Source organism: Drosophila virilis, chromosome X (assembly GCF_030788295.1).
Source record: "Drosophila virilis strain 15010-1051.87 chromosome X, Dvir_AGI_RSII-ME, whole genome shotgun sequence".
NCBI classification, from domain to species: Eukaryota; Metazoa; Arthropoda; class Insecta; order Diptera; family Drosophilidae; genus Drosophila; species Drosophila virilis.
The window spans coordinates 5,448,058-5,468,592 of record NC_091543.1 but is presented as its reverse complement, the minus strand read 5'-3'; the positions used below and the strand labels follow the sequence as shown (position 1 = coordinate 5,468,592).

Genomic DNA, 20,535 nt, shown 5'->3' with positions numbered 1-20,535 from the left:
TTTGTATTATTTTATTTTGTTGTTTGTTGTTGGCAATTAATTGCAGTTTTTGTCGCTGCTGATGTCGCGTATAACAGTTCTATTATGTTGGTGGTTCGGTTTCGTTGGGTGTTTGCACTAAACAATCGCCGGCAATATCCAAATTGGCGCCATAAAGCGCCACCTGTTGCGTGTAGTCCGTGAGCGTAATGAGCGGCAGACTGTTATCGTGCAAGCTCAATTCGCTCAAGTTATCGATAATTTCGTACAGCTTGCGTTGATCGATTGCCGCTGTTAAAGCGCTGTTAGTGCTGCTGCTGCGATCGCTGCTGTTGCTGCTGCTGCTACTCTCAATGTTATTGTTGCTATTTTCACCACACTGCCTCGCATAATCACACATGTCCGTTGCGGCGCGCAGCACTGGCGTTATGTGCACACTAATGGCATCCGTTGTGCAGCCCTGGTCAAGCAATGTCTGGCAACGCTCGCGCTGGCGCAAATTCTTCAAAAATGTACTCAAATGCTGCTGCGACTGATCAACAACTGTTTGCTGCTGCGGCCAGGCTTTCAATGAGTAGCGTCGCTGCCTGTGGCGCTGCTGCTGCTGCTGCTGTTGCTGCTGCTGCTTTATTGCATTACGCTGTCCAATCGATTGCAGGTACTTGATGTTGGCAAGCAACCCCCGTTCGTAGTAGCCACTGGCCAGTTGCAAATATGTACACAGATCGATGCGATGATGTCGCTGCTGCTGCTGCTGCTGCTGTTGCTGTTGCTGCCGTTGTAGGCTTTCCACCTTTGCCGTATTAATATTTAGAACACGCTGCTCATATTTTCTGCTGCTTGTGCTGCTGTCGCTGCCGCTGCGTATGCCGTCTTGGTCACGTTGGTCTTGTTGCCATTTGTGGTTGCCATCATGGCACGTCCTCGTGCCCGTTCCAATTGCCCCCCTCTTGCCGGCGCCGCTGCCGCGGACGCCACTGCGTCAGTTCAAATGCCGCTCAACGAGCGCCTTCAGCTGGTCGCTGCTGTGGGCGCACCTGATGCGTCGCACCGTGTCGTTGTAGGTGTCGTCCGGTGGCTCAGCCGAGCAAATCGTTTGCCGGCCACGGGGCGCATACGTATCGCCGAATCTGTAATTAGGCACGGCCATAAAAGGGGCGAGGGGCGGCCGAAAACATTAATTACAACAATGCCAAGCACTAAACGTATTCACGTACGACTGAACAAACAGGCAAACACAAATGAAATAAATAACAAAATGACGCACCACCCCTCCACCCCTCCACCCACTGTGGTTTGGAGGGATGGGCTAATAAAATCAAACAACGATTTCCACACAACCACACAAAATGCCGCTGTACAGCTATTTACTTATCGTTATCGTTATCGTTTATGGGCAACGTCAACAAGTGAGGTTAAGTGCGACGCGGAAGTGGCTCCTTTTCTCTATTCCTTTCTTTTTTTTTTTTTCTTGTATTCCCCGCTCGGTGGAATTACCTTTGGCAAAGGTTACCCCGGGCCTGAACTTAATGTTAACCGTGTTGCTTGTTTGATAAAATCAATAGGAAAACTAATGAAAGTAAAACAAGATGATGGATGGGACTGTACTTCATTATTTGCAGGCTGAGAGCTGGGCTACTTTGCTGCCTAATTTATTAGCTTAGTCTCGAAATTCGGTTCGGAGAGCTTTGATAGCCAAAAGTTAATATTAAACAGCTGCCAAGTCGAATGCATGAAAATATTTACTCAAAAATCGATGCTAGCTTCGCTAAACACTTATGCATATACATTTTGCAGGGTTTATTTTTCTCAACTCGAGAAATGTTCTCCTCTAGGAAGTTTTCTTTTTGGAAGTCTCAGATTAATTATTAGATTGGATAGCAGGATTTGTGGACTTAAGGATTGAGCTCAATTGTTCAGTAAACTACTTAGTTCATTGTTTCGAAAAGCTACATGATGAGAATTTCTATTGTTTGAAATTATTAGAATAGTCAATAAGAGATAGAATGACATGGAATGGAAGGGAATACTTTGGTATAGAATAAACTGTAACGATATGATTTTAAAGAAGTATTTTACGATGCGGATTTCACTTGTTAGACAGTTATTTTTGTTTATGAGAATCGAATAGAAAGGCGATCTTCCCTCTAAAAAGAGTCCCTTTGCAATACAAGGAATTCCCCTCGTTCAATTACAGTAAAAACTTAAAAATTCTTCAAATTTTCGATATCTCGAGAATAAACTTTGTGTATTTCCACTTTGAACCCGATTATGGACTCATTTATGAAGCCAGCATAAGTGCACAAATTGTTAACGCTTAATTTTGGGATATTCCGAGTATATATTTTTTGCTCCACTATCAGCATTTAAATGTGGATAAACCCAATGGAGAATGTTGGCCCCGCCTTCTGCCGGCACTAACCAACACATCACACCATGTGCCAACGCTTATCAACACTGACGTCAGACGAGCTGGTTGGTTGAAGCGGTAGGGATGGAACGGAGGGCCTGGCAAAGGGCACGAAACTCGAGCTGAAGATGTGTCGGAAATTTCACGTCAACCGCATTGCCGTATGCCAAGCGATAGCTCCAGGGTGGGACAATATGGGGCCTATATACATTTATGACACCAACTGTCATCCACACACACACACCCCACTCACACACCCCACTCACACACCCCACACACACATACGCGCCACCATTAAAATTAGTGTTGTGTACCTTGGAAAATAGTGCACATGGGCGGGCAACTCGCCACGGAATTGAGCACAGGGCGAGCCAAAGCTTGGACGCTGGAGGCGACTGCGTGTCCGACGCGGCTGACGCGGCAGGTGGCAGCTGCGACTCGACGGCAGCGACGACTGCTGCAGCTTAAAGTCACGATAATGATTGGCCACCTCGTGCTGATAGCGTTCGATGCGAAAGCATTTTGTGTTAAAGATCCTTCGCATGCTCAGCTGCGCCACAAACTTGTCGCCCACGCGCAGCGGCTGGCCCACAACTGTCAGATCGGACATGGACTATATATATATATATATATAGAGAGAGAGAGAGAGAGATAGAGAGAGATGTATATATCTCGACTAAAGCACGCGCGCGCCAGCTGCCCAGCTGAACCGTTTGGATGTAGCCCACAAAGCAAACTACAGACTTGACATTGATGGACTCCCAACCCGGGGCAACTAATCATGGCCTCTCTAGCTTCTAGCCAGGTGGAAATTATGTACAAACATTTGTATTTGCATTGATTGGATACAAAAAAAAAAAAAATAACAAAAAACAAAATCCCAATATTTCTGTCTGGCAACAATTTGCGGTTATTTGTTATCACGTCAGACGGCGATTTGCAGAGGACCCCTCGATGTCAAGAACCCCAAGAGCCCCAGTTCCCTTTTGAATAATCCACGCAAATGCTCGACTAGTTGATGCTGTGTAAATTTAGTTTATAAAAACGATTGCGACATAAGTAGATTGTGAGAAGATTATGTCCATTTAATCGGAAAAGCCGAAAATCGATAATTATCGAATCGGAAAAGAACAGCTGCAGTTATCGTTAATCGAAATTGAAATATTGTATGGTAAATGAGAACTAAATTTGAAGTTTTCAATTGCTTTTATTTGTAGAATTCGCTTAGCTTATGATAATTATCGATTTTTGTTTAGGTAGAGTTATCGAATATTTGAAAAGGAACCTGGCATTTGTTATACAATTATTAAAATTCCCACATTGAGCCGCACCTAATTTTGATTTTAATTTCCGATTTGCATAGTCGTAACATGATCTATAGATGCCATTCAATTTCGAATAGAGCACAAACTTTCTGCTTAAAGATAATTCTCAATTAATACGCTCTTTAGCTTCAAGTACAGGGTATGAGAAGAGTTGTTCAGGTAGGTGCTCAGCCTGTGCCTTTGCCAATAGTCAAATTAGTCGTTTTCATGTCGTTAACTATTGTAACTGGTACATCCCATCCATAAATACAATTGCTTTGCATGTTTCTGTTGGCGCGTCAGCAACAATAAGCCAAACAATGTTATTCAAATGCAAAACAAATATTGTCAACAAATAACTGCTATAAAAGCAAATAATGTTGGCTAACCCCGCACTTCAGTTGCGCTATAAATCATTACGAAACACGCGTTGCCCCCGATCTGGGAACGTTCCGGGAACAATCGAGTGCATAGCCCGGGCGCTTCAATCAATTGGCCTCGACTTAATTGAGCTGCCGACTGATAACAGGCAAATAAAATTCCATTTGGCATTTCAAAACAGTCTCTAATTACAATTTAAAGGCAGATTCCACACATATATACATAAACATATGTGTGTGCATGCGTTATAATTGGAAAGAACGTTCGGTTTCGGGTCTTCATGGGGCCTTGTGTCAACATTTATATAAATGTGCGTTCTGATAGGTTTTAATTAATGGATATATTTTACTTCCTGCACGCATTGAGTATGTGCGCTTCAGTGTCGCATTAACAGCGTCACATTAACAGCGCACACTTAACAGCTAATGTTACGTTATCTCAAGAGTCATTATTCGCATTTACGATAACAGTGTCACATTAACAGCTCGAACTTAACAGTCATGTTAACGCCATGTTATTAGTTATTAATCACATTTACAATAGCAGCGTTCACTTCACAGTGCGACTTTAACAGTAATGTTAATGCCATGTTACGCTGCGTCACTTACACAGGCATTTTAAAGCTCTCATATGACTGCATAAACTAACTATGAATGTGGCTTAAAGTTGTCTTGTTAATACGAATGCTCGTTTAAGTAGTTCTTTAACTATTAACTTGTCTGCAAATGCTGCTTAAGCATTAACAGCGTCATGCGCAAGATGAGGACTGTCTTAAGAGCTCTAATGAGCAACTAATGTTACAGTTATATAAAAAGCGTCTCTTTAATAGCCTGACCTTGAGCAGCGCTGCGCAGTTTATCCTGTTTATGATAAATGAGCCACTTTAACATTAACATTAACTGCGTCACTTTAACAGCGCGACCTTGACAAGCGCTTTGCCACTTATGTTAGGCAAGTGCCGTAGGGCTTAACGTTGTCGAGTTGGATAAGCATTAAAAAGGCATTACGAAAAGCTGTTCATAATTTGTTGCATTATTGATATGCCAATATGCCAATTGAGATTGATATGCAGGCACATTCGTCAAGAGTTTGTATGGCATATGGAATTGTGGGGCGGGCGGATGATTAATTTCGAGTTCTGATGATGATACAAAGACATGCAATCCAATATCTAACAGTCGGACGCAAATGGAGGACATGGAATATATCAAATGGAAATGGACAATGTTGCCGCTGAATGTGTTCGGTGGCGATTTGTTAATCAATCAGTCGATGCGCCAGGTGTGCCCATTCCCTGCATAACGGTCTACCTGCTCATTAATTTACCGCAAATCAGCGCCATTTTACTTAGCGGAAATTTTATGAGTAATTGCTTCAGAAGACCCATTAAAACTGCAATTTGAGCTGCCTTCCCTCTGTCAAAGGGGATGGAAACAATGGACAGGGAAAGTGGAAAGAGGGGGGGGGGGCCCCTGTTGCCTGCCCGATGGCAAGTCCTGCATTTGATGTGAGTATAAATAGTTAATAAAAATTTCACAAGAAAATCAACCTCATTAGCACAAATACGCAGGCAGTCGCTACATATGTGTGTGTGTGTGTGTGTGTGTGTGTGTGTGCGTGTGTGTGTGTGTGTGTGTGCGTAGCAGTATCCATTTCAAGTAATTGCCATGCTTATTTGCTCGCAAGCAGCTGAAAGACAAGCAACTGGCGGAGGGGGAGCACATGCATACATGCACATATACACACACACACACACACACACACACACACATGCATGCATATGCATCTATGTTTGCGTGCGGTGCGCCGGAATGTAGGCAATGCGCGCAGCGACGGCCCACTTAAATGGCTTTAAAACTATGCACACAATTAAAAACAACCGTTAAGAGTTGTTGTCATCATGTGCAAATAGCGAGCATTAGAGCGAGTAGGGGCTAGCGGGCAAGAGCGCGTGTGCGAGCGAGCAGGCGATTGTTTCGTCAAATGACACTGACAGCTAGCTGGCATGTGTGCGTGTGTGTGTGTGTATTTGACACACATACGTGAGCTTTTCGCTTTCACACAAACAACGCACACAAGCAAACACTCACGGACATTCTGGCTTGCATTACATTATAAGCAAATACAATCACAATCAGCAAAAGGTTTTCGCTCCACTTTGACACAAAAGCCGCCGTGTTTTACTTGTTGTTGTCGCCGCACGTCTGTGTGACACACTTATTATGCCTTATCACTTACACACACGCAGAAACACAGTGTATGTGTATACAATTTAAGTGTAACTTTTCTACATAGCACGGTCAATAAACTGCTGCCGCTACGCAGGAATCAGCCACACCAACACCAACAAACACAAACAAAAGCAACAACAACAAGTACGCACAGACAAATACTTCAGGAAACGGGCAGCGGCCGCCACTCGCTTCAGACTTGGCACAGATGCTAAATGGCAGCCACTGAATAATTAATTCATATTCATTTAAAAATGGCAAACAAAAAAAAAAGAAGAAAACAAGCACATAAAATTTGCCGTGTATGTCAACACATGCAGTGCAAATAATGGCGAAACAAATAAAATGCGTATTGATTGTTGATCAAGCAAACAAATGTACCGCTAATATTAACCTCTTTTGCCGTTGTTCAACACAACAGCTGGTCCTATCCGTGTGTGGCCGCGCGCGTGTGTGTGTTTGTGTGTCGCTGCTTTTTCACTCTCACTCCTTTTGGCAGTTAAAACTGTCACTTGCCATTGGGACACAAGTTTTTTACTTTATTTATTTGTTTGTTTTTTTCGCCTTTATCACATGCTTTGCCTGAGACAGCAACGCCGAATGCACGTTTTATTTATGCTGGTATTCTTATTAATGTTCTTTTACAATACACTTGTCTGCCTGCTGTTTAATGCGTTTCGTTTCGTTTGATTGCCACGCTTGATTGTTTCGTTTGGTTTTGTTATTTGATATATTCATTTCGATGCATCGCTGGAAATCGATACACTTCCAGGCTGTATGCCAATCGATATATTTGCTTAGCATAATTTCCATCGCTTAGCTATTGTAACCGCCAAATAGCGAATGCAACAAGCTGCTGTCCGAACGCGATTATATTGGTGAACCTGTAAATTAGCATGTTAAGCAAAATGTCTTGTGGTACAAAACTGCTCCATATATATTTTACAGAGTGCAGCATATATACTGTATATATAGCTTATTATCTTGTAATAACTTAGCATTTTCTTTTTTTCAAATTGTGAACTTTCAAAAACTATCGGGATTAAAAAACAATCGTGAGTTGTACTGCAGCTATCGATATATTGCGCACTTGTGTTCTGCTTCGTGAGCTAAATGAACCGTTCGTGAAGCTATCCGCGTTTTTGAAGTTCAGATAATTTTAAAAATATATGATATACGTTTCATGTGATTATTTGCTTCGTTTAGAAATGTATTCAATATGTTTCTTATATTGAGCATGTTTTCATTAAAAATAAAGTTGTTTTTTTTTTATTTCATTCCGCAACATTCCGATAATTTAATTAAATTATTTTGTTAGTACTGCAAATTGTAGTTCGCAGCCTGAACTAGTTAAAAACTGTACTTCACAACACTGTTGTGAACAACACTGTTGTAAAGCCGCATTTTATTTATTGTAGACAATTTTGTCATATTTCTTTAGGGGAAATATGAAATATTGAAACTATTTATTTAATTTTACTTAAACAAATTGCTGCAGTGTGTACGCTAATCAAAAGCAACCGTGGCCGCATTAAATAAATTAAATACCAATACGCCGGCAACGACAACTACCGCAATGACATCCGCAAGGGATCTGATCAAAATTGATATAGTAAGTGGCAAGAAATATATAATAAATAAGTCGTTTGACTAATGCAGCACCCATCTATGCAGGAATGGGGCATGGAGCGCTTGGTGCGCGCCCAACAGGTCGTCGAACTGCGTCCATATGACATCGAGTCGTGGTCGGTGATGCTGCGCGAGGCGCAGACACGGCCCATTCACGAGGTGCGCAGCCTGTACGAGTCCCTGGTGAATGTGTTTCCGACAACGGCTCGCTACTGGAAGCTCTATATTGAGATGGAGATGCGTAGCCGTTACTATGAGCGCGTCGAGAAGCTATTTCAGCGTTGTCTGGTCAAAATCCTCAATATTGATCTGTGGAAGCTCTACCTGACCTATGTAAAGGAGACCAAGGCGGGCCTTAGCACGCACAAGTAAGTGACCACGCAGCATTGCGAATCCAATATTCAACAGCTAATCCCTGCTGTATTCCTTGACAGAGAGAAGATGGCCCAAGCGTATGACTTTGCGCTGGAGAAGATTGGCATGGATTTGCATTCGTTTAGCATCTGGCAGGATTATATTTATTTCTTGCGCGGCGTCGAAGCAGTGGGCAACTATGCGGAGAATCAAAAGATTACAGCCGTCCGGCGTGTCTATCAGAAGGCGGTGGTGACGCCCATAGTGGGCATTGAGCAGCTGTGGAAGGATTACATTGCCTTTGAGCAGAACATAAATCCCATAATATCGGAGAAAATGAGTCTGGAGCGTTCCAAGTGCGTGTTGATGCTTTCAGTTCCCTAATATATATATATGTCTTGCCAAGGCCTCAATCGTAATGCCCAAACCCAATCTCTTATATTCCATGTGTTTGCATAGGGATTATATGAATGCACGTCGCGTGGCCAAGGAGCTGGAGTATCATACAAAGGGCCTTAATCGAAACCTGCCCGCTGTGCCGCCCACGCTGACCAAAGAGGAGACCAAACAGGTGGAGCTGTGGAAACGTTTCATTACCTACGAAAAATCGAATCCATTGCGCACAGAGGACACGGCGCTGGTCACACGTCGCGTCATGTTTGCCACGGAGCAGTGCCTGCTGGTTTTGACGCATCATCCGGCCGTTTGGCATCAGGCATCGCAGTTCCTGGACACCAGTGCGCGCGTTCTCACCGAGAAAGGCGTGCGTAGTCGTATTCAAAAACACACAAACCAAAATCAACAGCTGCCGCAATTTGTCGCAATGTTGCAAATAGAAACTTATATATCAATGCCAGCAAAATCAAAATTCTGTCTCTTGTTGTTGCTACTTGTGAAGTGTCGCCCCTTGGGTAAAGCGGCACGTGACAGCCGGAAATGTTGGCCTCCTCACTTGCTCGCACTTGCCGCGTTGCCCTTGGCACTGGCCGCACGCGTTTTACTCGACCACAACCGTCCCGCCCCAGCCCAGTAAAACTGTACAAAATAACCAACACACATCTGCCTATGACATATAAATCAATTAAACATTTCTCGAACCCCTCTTTCTGCAGGATGTGCAAGCAGCTAAAATCTTTGCAGACGAATGCGCCAACATACTGGAACGCTCCATCAACGGTGTACTCAATCGCAATGCGCTGCTCTACTTCGCCTACGCGGACTTCGAGGAGGGCCGCCTCAAGTACGAGAAGGTCCACAGCATGTACAACAAGCTGCTCACCCTGCCCGACATAGATCCTACGCTGGTAAGCCAACACAATCTTCCAGCTTGAATGCCTTCCGATAGCTGACTATACGTTTGTAATTATAAGTTAGAATAGAATAGGTTTTGACATATAGTCATAGACTAGCTGTTTCTTTGTTCGACTCTTAGATATTTATATTATTTTATATTTAATCTTTGAACGTGCATGCGACATCATTAACTGACCACATCATCTTTAGCTTATGTCACGCATTTACCTTGGCTATGAATATAATAGTTATAGGCTAATAATGGGCATATATTTTATATTGTAAATATTTGATAGTAAGCATATAGATTGGGACACCTCGTTAAAGCTTAATCTCAAAATCAATTCAGACTTGAGAAGTATGCGAATCTTTTGGTTTTCATAGAATCGATCTATCTATTGAGTGGGAAAAATGGATGGCACAGCTTGTGTTTGTATAATTCAGCTTTATGTGAAAAGTCACTTCACTCACAGCAGTGGAATATGGGGGAAAATCAATGTGCACGAAATATTCATTTAGAGTTTTAAACTAGTTGCCATTAGCTATGATTTCTACGACTAAGAGTCCTTCGCGACATTGTCCTTAATATCGCAATATGTCAACGATTTGAACAATATTTTGTATTTAACAAATAAAAGCTTTTAAATTACTTTTTTTAATTACTCACCTGTCGCCCTCCAGGTATACGTGCAGTACATGAAGTTCGCTCGTCGCGCTGAGGGCATCAAGTCCGCGCGTGGCATTTTTAAGAAGGCGCGCGAGGATGTGCGTTCGCGTTATCACATCTTTGTGGCGGCCGCTTTAATGGAGTATTACTGTTCCAAGGACAAGGAGATTGCATTTCGTATTTTCGAACTGGGCCTAAAGCGTTTCGGCGGCAGTCCCGAGTACGTCATGTGCTATATCGACTACCTCTCGCACTTGAACGAGGACAACAACACGCGTGTGCTCTTTGAGCGCGTCTTAAGCTCGGGCGGCCTCTCGCCGCACAAAAGCGTGGAGGTCTGGAATCGCTTCCTTGAGTTCGAGTCCAACATTGGCGACCTATCGAGCATTGTCAAAGTGGAGCGAAGGCGCAGTGCGGTCTTTGAAAATGTGAGTATAACAACTATGAGCGCCTCGATCTCAGGGAAATGTCAGTTTAATAGCTAGAATCAAAAAATAATGTTTGCAGTAAGCATTTAATATTAATATGAAAAGGTTAAAGTACTAGTATCATTATTTCCCTTATCATTATGAAACTTCTGAGCCTAATACTCTTCAATTTGCAGCTCAAAGAGTACGAGGGCAAGGAGACCGCACAGCTAGTGGATCGCTACAAGTTCCTGGATCTATATCCCTGCACCAGCACCGAGCTCAAGTCCATTGGCTATGCCGAGGTGAGGTTAACTACAAAAATATGCCTCAGCTAAGAATAATTACTTATGCCATTTGCAGAACGTGGGCATCATACTGAATAAGGTGGGCGGCGCCAGCGGCGGTGCGAATAGTCACAACAATAACAACGAGAACGAGACGGATGGGGAGGCGACACAGCCGCTGCCACGTCCGGATTTCTCGCAAATGATACCGTTTAAGCCGCGCTCATGCGCCCATCCGGGCGCCCATCCGCTGGCCGGCGGCGTCTTTCCACAGCCACCGGCACTGGCTGCACTTTGCGCCGCACTGCCGCCGCCGAATAGCTTTCGCGGTCCCTTTGTCAGCGTGGAACTGCTCTTTGACATCTTTATGCGTCTCAACTTGCCAGAGTGTAAGTCGTCACCCAGCCCCCAGATATGACACAGCTGTGTATCATGTATATTTTGTGTTCCGTTTTACAGCTGCGCCACAGCCGAATGGCGACAACGATCTGACGCCCAAGATATTCGATCTGGCCAAATCGGTGCACTGGATCGTGGACACCAGCACGTATACGGGCGTGCAGCACAGTGTTACGTCCATGGCGCCAAGACGACGCCGCCTGTTGCCCGGCGGCGATGACAGCGATGATGAGCTGCAGACCTCGGCGCCGCCCACCAATGATATTTATCGCCTGCGACAGCTCAAGCGATTCGCCAAGTCCAATTGAGTTGGCCCAATTGGCAATTATTTTTATAGCAATTTTTTTTTTAACACACGCCCCTCAACTACAACAAAAATTTACATTTTCAATCTTACAATTTTAAGTACAATAGCAACCATAGTCGTAACTGATTAAGAATTAAAGCAAATATACAACAAACAGTAAAATATTTATTCTTGTCTCAGCCTCGAAAGAGTCATAAGCACAGAGGAAATATTTTAAATCTTGAATAAACATATTTCTATTTATCCATTGAGCTTGCCTCATTTTTTGCACCTACTCAACAAAAATAGTTGGTTCTTAATTAATACAAGTTTAAATAAGATAAGGAAGAGCTCATTCAGTTTCAAAAATTGCCCGGCCAATAAAACGTTTAAAAATGTTGTATGAAGAAGAATCGCAAAAGCAGTGCTTCCTCTATCGAAAGGAAAATAGAGAATGAGAGAAAGAGAGAGATAGGAAAACTTCTAGTAAAACATTGTAAAGGTAACAAATTTGAGAGTGTATCTAAATATTTGTGTTTTGCCAGTAAAGCGTTTACGAATTCAGCAAAAAGAAAGAAGACAAAATACTTAGTAAGGAACTTTCATGTATCTTTGCCTATCTCTGCCCGTAAAATGATTTACGAATGAAAACATTATTTCAATCACTCTTCTGCTTTGTGTTGCATTCGTTAACGTTTTGTTCGGACAAGAGTGGGAGAGGAATAATACAATAAGCATCTTCAAGTGTATCTACGCTTGAAATATACATTCGTTTCTCGAGAATAAGCCATGATTAAGAATCTCAAGAACATAGCAAACGCGGAAAGAAATACTATATTATCAAAATGAATTTATTTCGAATAGTTGAAGATATTATGATTTTTTAAAAAGTTGCCACACTTTTTTGCGAATGCAGTCATAATGCTAGATAATGCTAGAGCTTGGCTCAGAATCGAGTATTGGGATTGAAAAATATGATCAAGAGCATGGGGAAAGAAATAAAAAAATAATATTAGTGCATTACTTTTTGAATAAGTTTGTGAATGAATGAATACAATTGAGTGCACGAATATTTGTATGCCAGGGATATGACAGAACTCCAAATCATGTTAATAATGTGAATGCTTTACTAAATCATATCATAAATTAAATGTGTAACAAGCGAATACAAGTGAATAAATAGTAAAACAAATGTACAAATAACTCATAAATTTTACGAATAAGTGAATGCATAGAAAACCGAAGGGAGTGCTCAAGTAAAACATTTGTGTTTAGATTGATTCTTAGAATTAAACAATTTCTCTTTCAAATGAGTGCAAGTGAATAAACAAATGAATCAAATAGGTAATCAAACAGCAATTTCAACAAAAACGAATAACTCAAATAACACTAAAGAAATCATTTATTGTAGCTAAATGTCAAATGAATGAATGAATGAATGTGTGAATGCAATAAACGAATAAATGAATGAGTAATAAAACAGGAACTAAAACTAAAATTGAACTAAAAGATAATAAAAAATACAACTAAATGGAATGTGAGTGGAATGGGCTTAATGAAGTGAGTATGGCCAAATGAATGCGAGTGAGTGTTAAAGGTATTCATTGCAAATGAATAAGCGAGTGAATAAACGAATGAGTAATAAACAGAAACTAAAACTAAAATTGCACTAAAAGTGCAGAAAAGATATAAGTAAATGGAATGTGAGTGGAATGGGTTGAATGCATGAATATGGACAAGTGAATGCGAGTGAGTGTTAAAGGTATTCATTGCAAATGAATAAACGAATGAGTAATAAAACAGGAACTAAAATTAAAATTGCACTAAAAGAGCAGAAAAGTAATAAGTAAATGGAATGTGAGTGGAATGGGTTGAATGCATGAATATGGACAAGTGAATGCGAGTGAGTGTTAAAGGTATTCATTGCAAATGAATAAACGAATGAGTAATAAAACAGGAACTAAAACTAAAATTGCACTAAAAGAGCAGAAAAGTAATAAGTAAATTGAATGTGAGTGGAATGGGTTGAATGCATGAATATGGGCAAGTGAATGCGAGTGAGTGTTAAAGGTATTCATTGCAAATGAATAAACGAATGAGTAATAAAACAGGAACTAAAACTAAAATTGCACTAATAGAGCATAAAGGATAAGTTATGTCTGTGATGTGATATAAATGGAATCGGTTGAATGAATGAAATGCGAGTGAATGAGTGTTACGGGCATTCACTTCTCCTTCAGTTCCTTCGACTGAATGGCCGAGCAGCGCTTGCGATGCTTGTAGAGACCCGCATACTGGGCGAATCTCTGGCCACAGCCGGAGCAGCTGTAGCGCTTCTCGCCCCGATGCAGGTTGAGGTGGGCGTAGTAGGCGCTGCCCACGACAAAGGCGCGCGCACAATACGGGCACACTTTGTCCCGGATATTGAGATGGGCGCGCATATGGCGATCTCGCTCGTGGGCCGTATAGAAGGCCTTGTCGCAGCGACTGCACGGATGATCGCGCTTCTCCGTGTGCCGCTTGACATGCTGATTCAGTTTGCTGGCATTCACGAATCCCCGGGCACAGTGCTCGCACACGTAGGGCAGCTCCTTGGTGTGGCTGCGCCGATGCACCTGGAGCGCGGTCGAGTTGAAGAACTTCTTGGGGCAGTCGCTGCACGCATGCGTGCGCTGGCCCAGATGCCGCCGCAGATGGGCCTGGAGGCTGCTGCGCAGCGAGAACTTCATTGCGCAGATGTGGCAGATGTGCTCGAGCGGATTTTGGCCAACGCTCTGGCTCTGGTTCGATCTGCCGCGACGACGCTGACGCGGCAGCGTCTGTGACTGCTGCTCCTGCCCCTGCTCCTGCTCCTGCTCCTGTTCCTGCTGCAGCTGCTCCGCGTGCACATTGCGCTGATGGCGCAAATAGTCGCTGCGTCGCTTGAAGCTGGCCGAGCAGTGGCCACAGCCGAAGGGCGAGATGTGCAGCTCCAGAAATTGCAGCGGCACATAGTACTCGTAGCTGGGCTGCCAGTCCTCGCCGCGTCTGAGGGCCGCCTGGCGCGCCTCCTTGCACTGTCGATATTGGCAGCGGAACTCGATGAGGCGGCTCTTGAGACGCTCCACGCTGATCTGCAGATTGCACTCCTCCTGGAGGCGGGTGCACAGCGATTCCAGGTGCCGCAAGCGCTGCTTGCGCTTGGTGTAGTCCGGATGCTGAGTGCACCAGAGCTGCTCGTAGCTCTGGTAGACCTGTATGATCTTTAGATTGCTGTCGCGCTGCTGCAGCGATTTCTGGAGCACACAATTGATGGGCACCACGTCGTCCAGGAAACTGAATGCCTCGTAGAAGCCCCAGCGTGTGCCCACGCCGCTGCCCTCGACGGCCAGAGCCTCCCGCTGCCGTTCCCTGCGATAGTACTTGATGTAGTCCGTGAGCTTGCGGTGCAGCATCTGCCAGCCGAAGCGGCCCGGGCAGCCGGCATAGGCGTTCAGCTCGGCGGCAATGCCGTGCCAGGCCTGGCGCCGCAGCTGGCGATCGTGATAGTCCAGGTGATTGGGATCCCAGAGATGCGGCTGCTCTTGGTATAGTTCGATGAGCCGGTGCGTCAGATCCAGGCTGAGCCGCATGCGCAGCTGTACGCCCGGCGACAGGCTGCCCTCGGAGGAGGTCTCCGTCAGATCTTCGCCGGCGCCGACCGCTGTCGGCTGCACGTCCTCGGCGCAGGCGGTGGCTAAACTGTGCAGCCGCGTGGTTATCTCATCCGCCGGCTGGGCTTGTGACTCCACTTCCGCCACGATCTCTGCCTCCGTTTGCGCCTGCTCTGGCTCCGGCTCCGGCTCCAACAGCTCCGTGTGCTCCTCTGGCAGCTCGTCCGTGTGTTCCGTTGCCAGCTGTTCCTTTGGTTCCACCTCCACCTCCGCCTCCGCCTCCACCTCCACCTCCACCTCATGCTCCATCTCCACGAGCGCCATCAGCTCACCCACAGTCGCATCCGTTTCGTGAACCGTTTCCTGGCCCGCCAGCGCCTGCTCCTCGCAGTTGCCCTGCACATGCGCCTGATGACTGACCAGATTCTCGAAGATCTTGCCACAGCTGGCGCACACATACGGATCGATATGCTTGTGCAGGAACTCCATTTCCGCATAGTGCTCAAAACCGGACACAAACTCCGCCTGCTTGCCCTCCACCACGCTGTGCAGATACCGAATCTTCTCCAGCCGATATCTCTTCCGCAGCGACTGCAGCCGCCGCTGTATGGCCAGCCCGGAGAGCTTGACGCCGCACATGCGCAGCGCCAGCTGGAGTCCGCGATGCGCCTCGTGCCGCTGGCGCACCGTCTCGGCGCAGCGCAGCCGCTTGTGGGCATTGTGCCAGAGGATCGGATAGTGCTCGTAGAGCTCCAGCAGCTTGCGGTTCTCGTGCGCATAGTGCTCCTGCCGCTTCAGCAGTGACTGCTGCGCGCACAGAAATCTGAGCTGGTCGTAGTGCACGAACTTGATGCTCTCCTCCAGCTCGCCCTCGGCGGCCACGCGTTCGCGCTGCTTTAGGAATCGCTGGCACAGCGTCGAGATGCGTATCCGTACATCTGTCACACTGAAGCTCCGGCCGCAGTGGGCGCTCCAGGCGTCTGTTATCTGCTGCCACGATTCACGGCCGCGGTCCACGTCCCGGAATTCGGGATGCGACTGATCCCAGAGGCGCGGATGCGCCTGATACAGCTCGATCAGGTGCTGGACGTGCTCGCTGGTCAGCTTCTGGGGCTCCACATCTGGCAGTGGCCTCTGAGAAAGACGGAAGGGAATGCGCATCAATTAATAAGCCGAATGAACAAATCTGTAAAAAAGTCTGACTTTGACCGGGCAAGCATTTTCCTTCACTTTTTCACTCATTTTCCACCCGTTTAACTATTAAATCTAACCGAAATCGCGTTAACTAAAAGTCTTCAAAAATGAGTTTCGTTTCAATTCACAACTTGCGCCAGAATAGTTTCAAGCAACTTCCATTTTCCACTCAGATTGGTGATTTTCCGAAATGCGTGAAATTCCTTTCACATGCATTTTCACTAAGATTTGTGAAAATTAGTTTGCAGCCAATCGGTTGGTAAAAAAATGTATTGCACTTAAACGATTTTCGCCTATTTTTCACGTGTGCGAGTGGAATTGAAGCTTTCGATTTTACAAAACTTTGTATTATTATTGCTTACGATATTTGGTTTGATTTCTATTTATTTTTATAAATAACTTTTATTTTATTATCAAAACACACACACACACACGTATTCACGATTCTTTTTCTTAGCGATTTTTTGCTTTGCCACGCCCATTGTTGCCACCAGTTAAAAATTTTGATTTATGGGATTTTCGATGAAAGACATTATTCAAGGTCGAGAAAAAGAATGAAAGAAATCCATTTATTACGCAGCATTTTGCACAGCCGAGAGGTTTCTGCGGCAACCACTTTGTTTGTTTGTGTCTTTTTTCTTTCAACTTTCTAATATTCCTGCTCCATTGTTATACCCTTAAAAGGAGGGTATGATGATTTTGATACGCAATTTGCAACGCATTGAAGTTGATCTCAGAAATCCCATAAAAATATATATTTATATCTCCCTCTCCTTTTCTCACTTTCATAAAAGAAGACCTTCGTGTAACTCACTTTTGTATGAAAGAGTATTTTATATTCGGCAGTCCGCAGTTAAATTTTTCTTCTTTTGTATTTTTGTAAGCTTTTCTGATTTCTTTTTTTCATGTTCCGTTTCTTTATTATCTTTCACGAAATTCAATATCTGCTGTAATTTTGGGAATTATGTCACCTTTTGCTTCGACTTGAAAGGAGTATATTAGTTTTGTGGGCGTGTCAATTTGGACGGATCTATATGTGCGTGAGTTCTAGAGCTGGACGAAACAAGTTTGGAATAAAAAATATTGATGGGCTTCTATTAAGACCGAGTCACAATACTGGAAGAGTATTACGCAGTCGGTTCTTTATATGTATTGCTCTTCTGACCAAATTCGTGTTTGTTTACGAGTGTTTTTTTTTTTAAATATTCTTTTTACTTTAATGTGCTTTGATTTCTAATAGTTCATTTTTATGACATTCCATTCTGACGCACGTATTTTAGGGGGTTTATAATCTTGATCTGGATCAGCAGTGATCTATCTACCTAGGCAGAGTTCCTGTTCGTCGTAACTCAGGAACTTTACGAGCTGTTCACTTGAAATTTTGTATAGAGATCTTCTGGGTGCGAGAGAAAATCGAGCTTATATCAGGTCAGCGATAACACGCTCTGTTTTTATTATAACAATAATTATCTCTATAGATATACTGTATTTTGAGCATACATCAAAGCTAATGAGAGCTGAAGATAATAGATAAAATTTCGAATGCAGTTTCTTTTGAGATATACTTTACTCCAGAATATAACATATTTTTGTAAGCTTTTTTCCGCTTTCACTGCACCAAAATGTATAAGACGTATAGTCTGGTGCCCAAGTATCTACACGCATTCTAATGCTATATTTAAGCCCTGAAAATTTCATCAAGTTCGGACCAGAAACACCCGAGTTATGCAAGAATGCTTTTTCCACAAATATTGTGGGCTCAAAGGGAAGAAGAAGCAGCAGGGACGCTGAAAGTCAGGCTTAGCCAAGGCTGAGGCTATCTGTTAGAATATTTCAATTTCTTTTCAGTTGGGTTTTTCCAACTTTCTTTAGGGTATTTTGTTTATGGATGTTACTTTTTAACACCTTCGTAGTGAAGTATAGGGTATATATATATGTATATATAGATGCGATATAGCTGCCATATGTTTGCCTACTTACGTTCAGATCGTACTTGATGCGATTATTGAGCTGCAGCGTTTCGGTCAGATGTTGGCTCTGATGGGCTGCGTCGAGGGCATTCAGCTCTTGGACCAGCTGCTGCTTGAGTTCGTTGACCTCGCCGCCGCTGGACTGCTCGGCCAAGACCTCCAGCATTAGCTCGTCGACGGGCGACTGCTGCCAATCGGAATGCCACAGCTCCATATGCTCGGCGAACTCGTCCAGGGCGCAGAGGGGCCGCTCCTCGCACAGCTCGCACTCGATGCCATAAAGCTCGCCGGCACAGTTCCATGTGTAGACGGTGCCGCATCTCTGACGCATCTCCTCGGCTGTGACTGGCCCCCCCGTGGGTCCAGCTGCCGTAACTATTGCTGGTGTCATTCGGCTGACCCTTTGTTGTTGTTTCACTTCTTCTGTTGTTGTTGTTGTTGTTCTATTTACTGTCACTTTTTAAGCAGAGCTCACAATTCGGCGCACTTGTTACTTAGCCTTTTAGCCCAATTGTGCGACTGCGCAGCTTCTTGGCTTGTGACGTTGTGAAAAATGACAAGAGCCAAACAGCCAAAGAGCCAAAGAGCCCGACTCGAAGTCGGAGTCGTTGTGCGCGGGGCCATCAAACCCGTTGCGGGCCATCCACAGGCAGACAAACAAGCACACATACACATGCTCACACACACACACACACACACACATACGTAGGCGTGCAGACACACACGCACGCCCGTTCATACACGCCATTCTTTGTCGCTGGGCAACAATAAACAACAGCAGCAACAACAACAACAACAACAACAACAACAACAACAACAACAACAACATGCTTGGCATTTGGTTTGGTTCGCTTTGCTTGTTGCCCGTTTTGCTTTGCGTTTTCTCTTTGCAATTGCCGTTTGTCTCTGTGTGTGTGTTCATGTGTTTGTGTGTGTGTTTGTGTGTGTGTGTGTCTGGGCAACAGGTAAAAGTAACTTGTTAACATGTAAGCGATTGCCCGACTGCTAAATACCCTTGTTTTTTCTGTCACTCTTTCAGCCTCTAACTAGACAAGAAGTAAGCGACTGACCGACTGCTAAATACCCTCTGCTTATGCTTTATTTCTTACATTTGATTCCTTTATCGGTTTATTTAGGCGTTCGTCTGCGTTTAGTTTGTTTTTACAGATTTTCTTAATGTTTTGCTTATGAGATTGGAACTTTAGACTCAATTGGCAGACATTTTTGTCAATGTGGCAAATATTAAATATCATGACCAATATACATATGTATATCTGATTTATAATTCCGTATGTGCAATACTAGAAAATAGCTGTCAGCCAATTGTGTTCTTTCTAGTTCATATAATCTATGAGATATAATTGAAAAGCTTAGGAATAAAATCGATATTTATCGATATCAGGGGAGGGAGCTATCGATAATTTGGTATAATTCTTATAATCTCAAGATTGACGAAAATTCAGTCGGATACTCCTCTTTATACTTAAGCGTATGTGCTTCCATATAACAAGAGTTCGGTATATAAATAATATAATAATAATTTGATTTCTGCTGGCTGCACATAACCAGCATACCCTTGCTTACCTATGCGCAATGGTAAATGTATAGGGTATGGGAAAAACGTAAACATGACAACGCAACAGCTGAGAAGCAGGGCTCAAAACAATTGAAGCCACTTTGCGTCTGCGCGCACAGCTCTCACGTGTTTGCGAGTGTATGTGTGTGTGCCTGCATGTGCATGTGTGTGTGTGTGTGCCTTGGGAACCGGAGCAGCAATTTACATTTACACACATTAACAAACTTCATTGTTGCCGCCGTCTTGGCCAATTCTTTGAAGCTTAACTCGTTTTACTTCCTCCGTTCTTTGTTGGCCGCTTGTGTTTATATGAAAACGTCATTTGTAACGGGACCAGGGCTGGCAAAGCCGGCACGAGAATATTCTAATGCTTGAGTATGCACATTTAACATAGCTATGTTAGCAACAGCCACAGTCCAGACTGTTAATTAGCATGAGGGCGTTAAGGCGCCCATCTACATATTTGAGTTCTTTGGCAATACAACTAATTAGCTATGTAATGCTTTGTTTTTATTCATTTTCTTATTAACTCATTA

The 20,535-nt window shown here is 43.9% G+C and overlaps 3 protein-coding genes across 3 annotated transcripts; 1 reads left to right on the top strand and 2 right to left on the bottom strand.

Moving 5' to 3' along the window:
- Nucleotides 1–82: 82 nt before the first annotated feature.
- LOC6633344 (serine/threonine-protein kinase pakD) lies at nucleotides 83–3,014 on the bottom strand. The gene is given in 2 exon segments (XM_002056749.4): nucleotides 83–1,109; nucleotides 2,704–3,014. Coding segments are annotated over 2 exon segments (1,323 nt in total). The 5' UTR covers nucleotides 3,000–3,014.
- A 4,663-nt stretch (nucleotides 3,015–7,677) lies between these two features.
- Nucleotides 7,678–11,810, top strand: su(f) (cleavage stimulation factor subunit su(f)). Its single transcript, XM_015170055.3, has 9 exons — nucleotides 7,678–7,917; nucleotides 7,980–8,302; nucleotides 8,369–8,644; nucleotides 8,748–9,051; nucleotides 9,401–9,592; nucleotides 10,263–10,676; nucleotides 10,853–10,960; nucleotides 11,019–11,331; nucleotides 11,402–11,810. Exons 1-9 carry the CDS (start codon nucleotides 7,882–7,884, stop codon nucleotides 11,647–11,649), a joined length of 2,214 nt encoding a protein of 737 aa, XP_015025541.1. The 5' UTR covers nucleotides 7,678–7,881; the 3' UTR covers nucleotides 11,650–11,810.
- Nucleotides 11,811–13,006: 1,196 nt separating this feature from the next.
- LOC6633343 (uncharacterized) lies at nucleotides 13,007–19,575 on the bottom strand. Its single transcript, XM_032433296.2, has 2 exons — nucleotides 18,434–19,575; nucleotides 13,007–16,393 (listed from the first exon to the last, which is right to left on the bottom strand). Exons 1-2 carry the CDS (start codon nucleotides 18,812–18,814, stop codon nucleotides 13,853–13,855), a joined length of 2,922 nt encoding a protein of 973 aa, XP_032289187.1. The 5' UTR covers nucleotides 18,815–19,575; the 3' UTR covers nucleotides 13,007–13,852.
- Nucleotides 19,576–20,535: the final 960 nt, after the last annotated feature.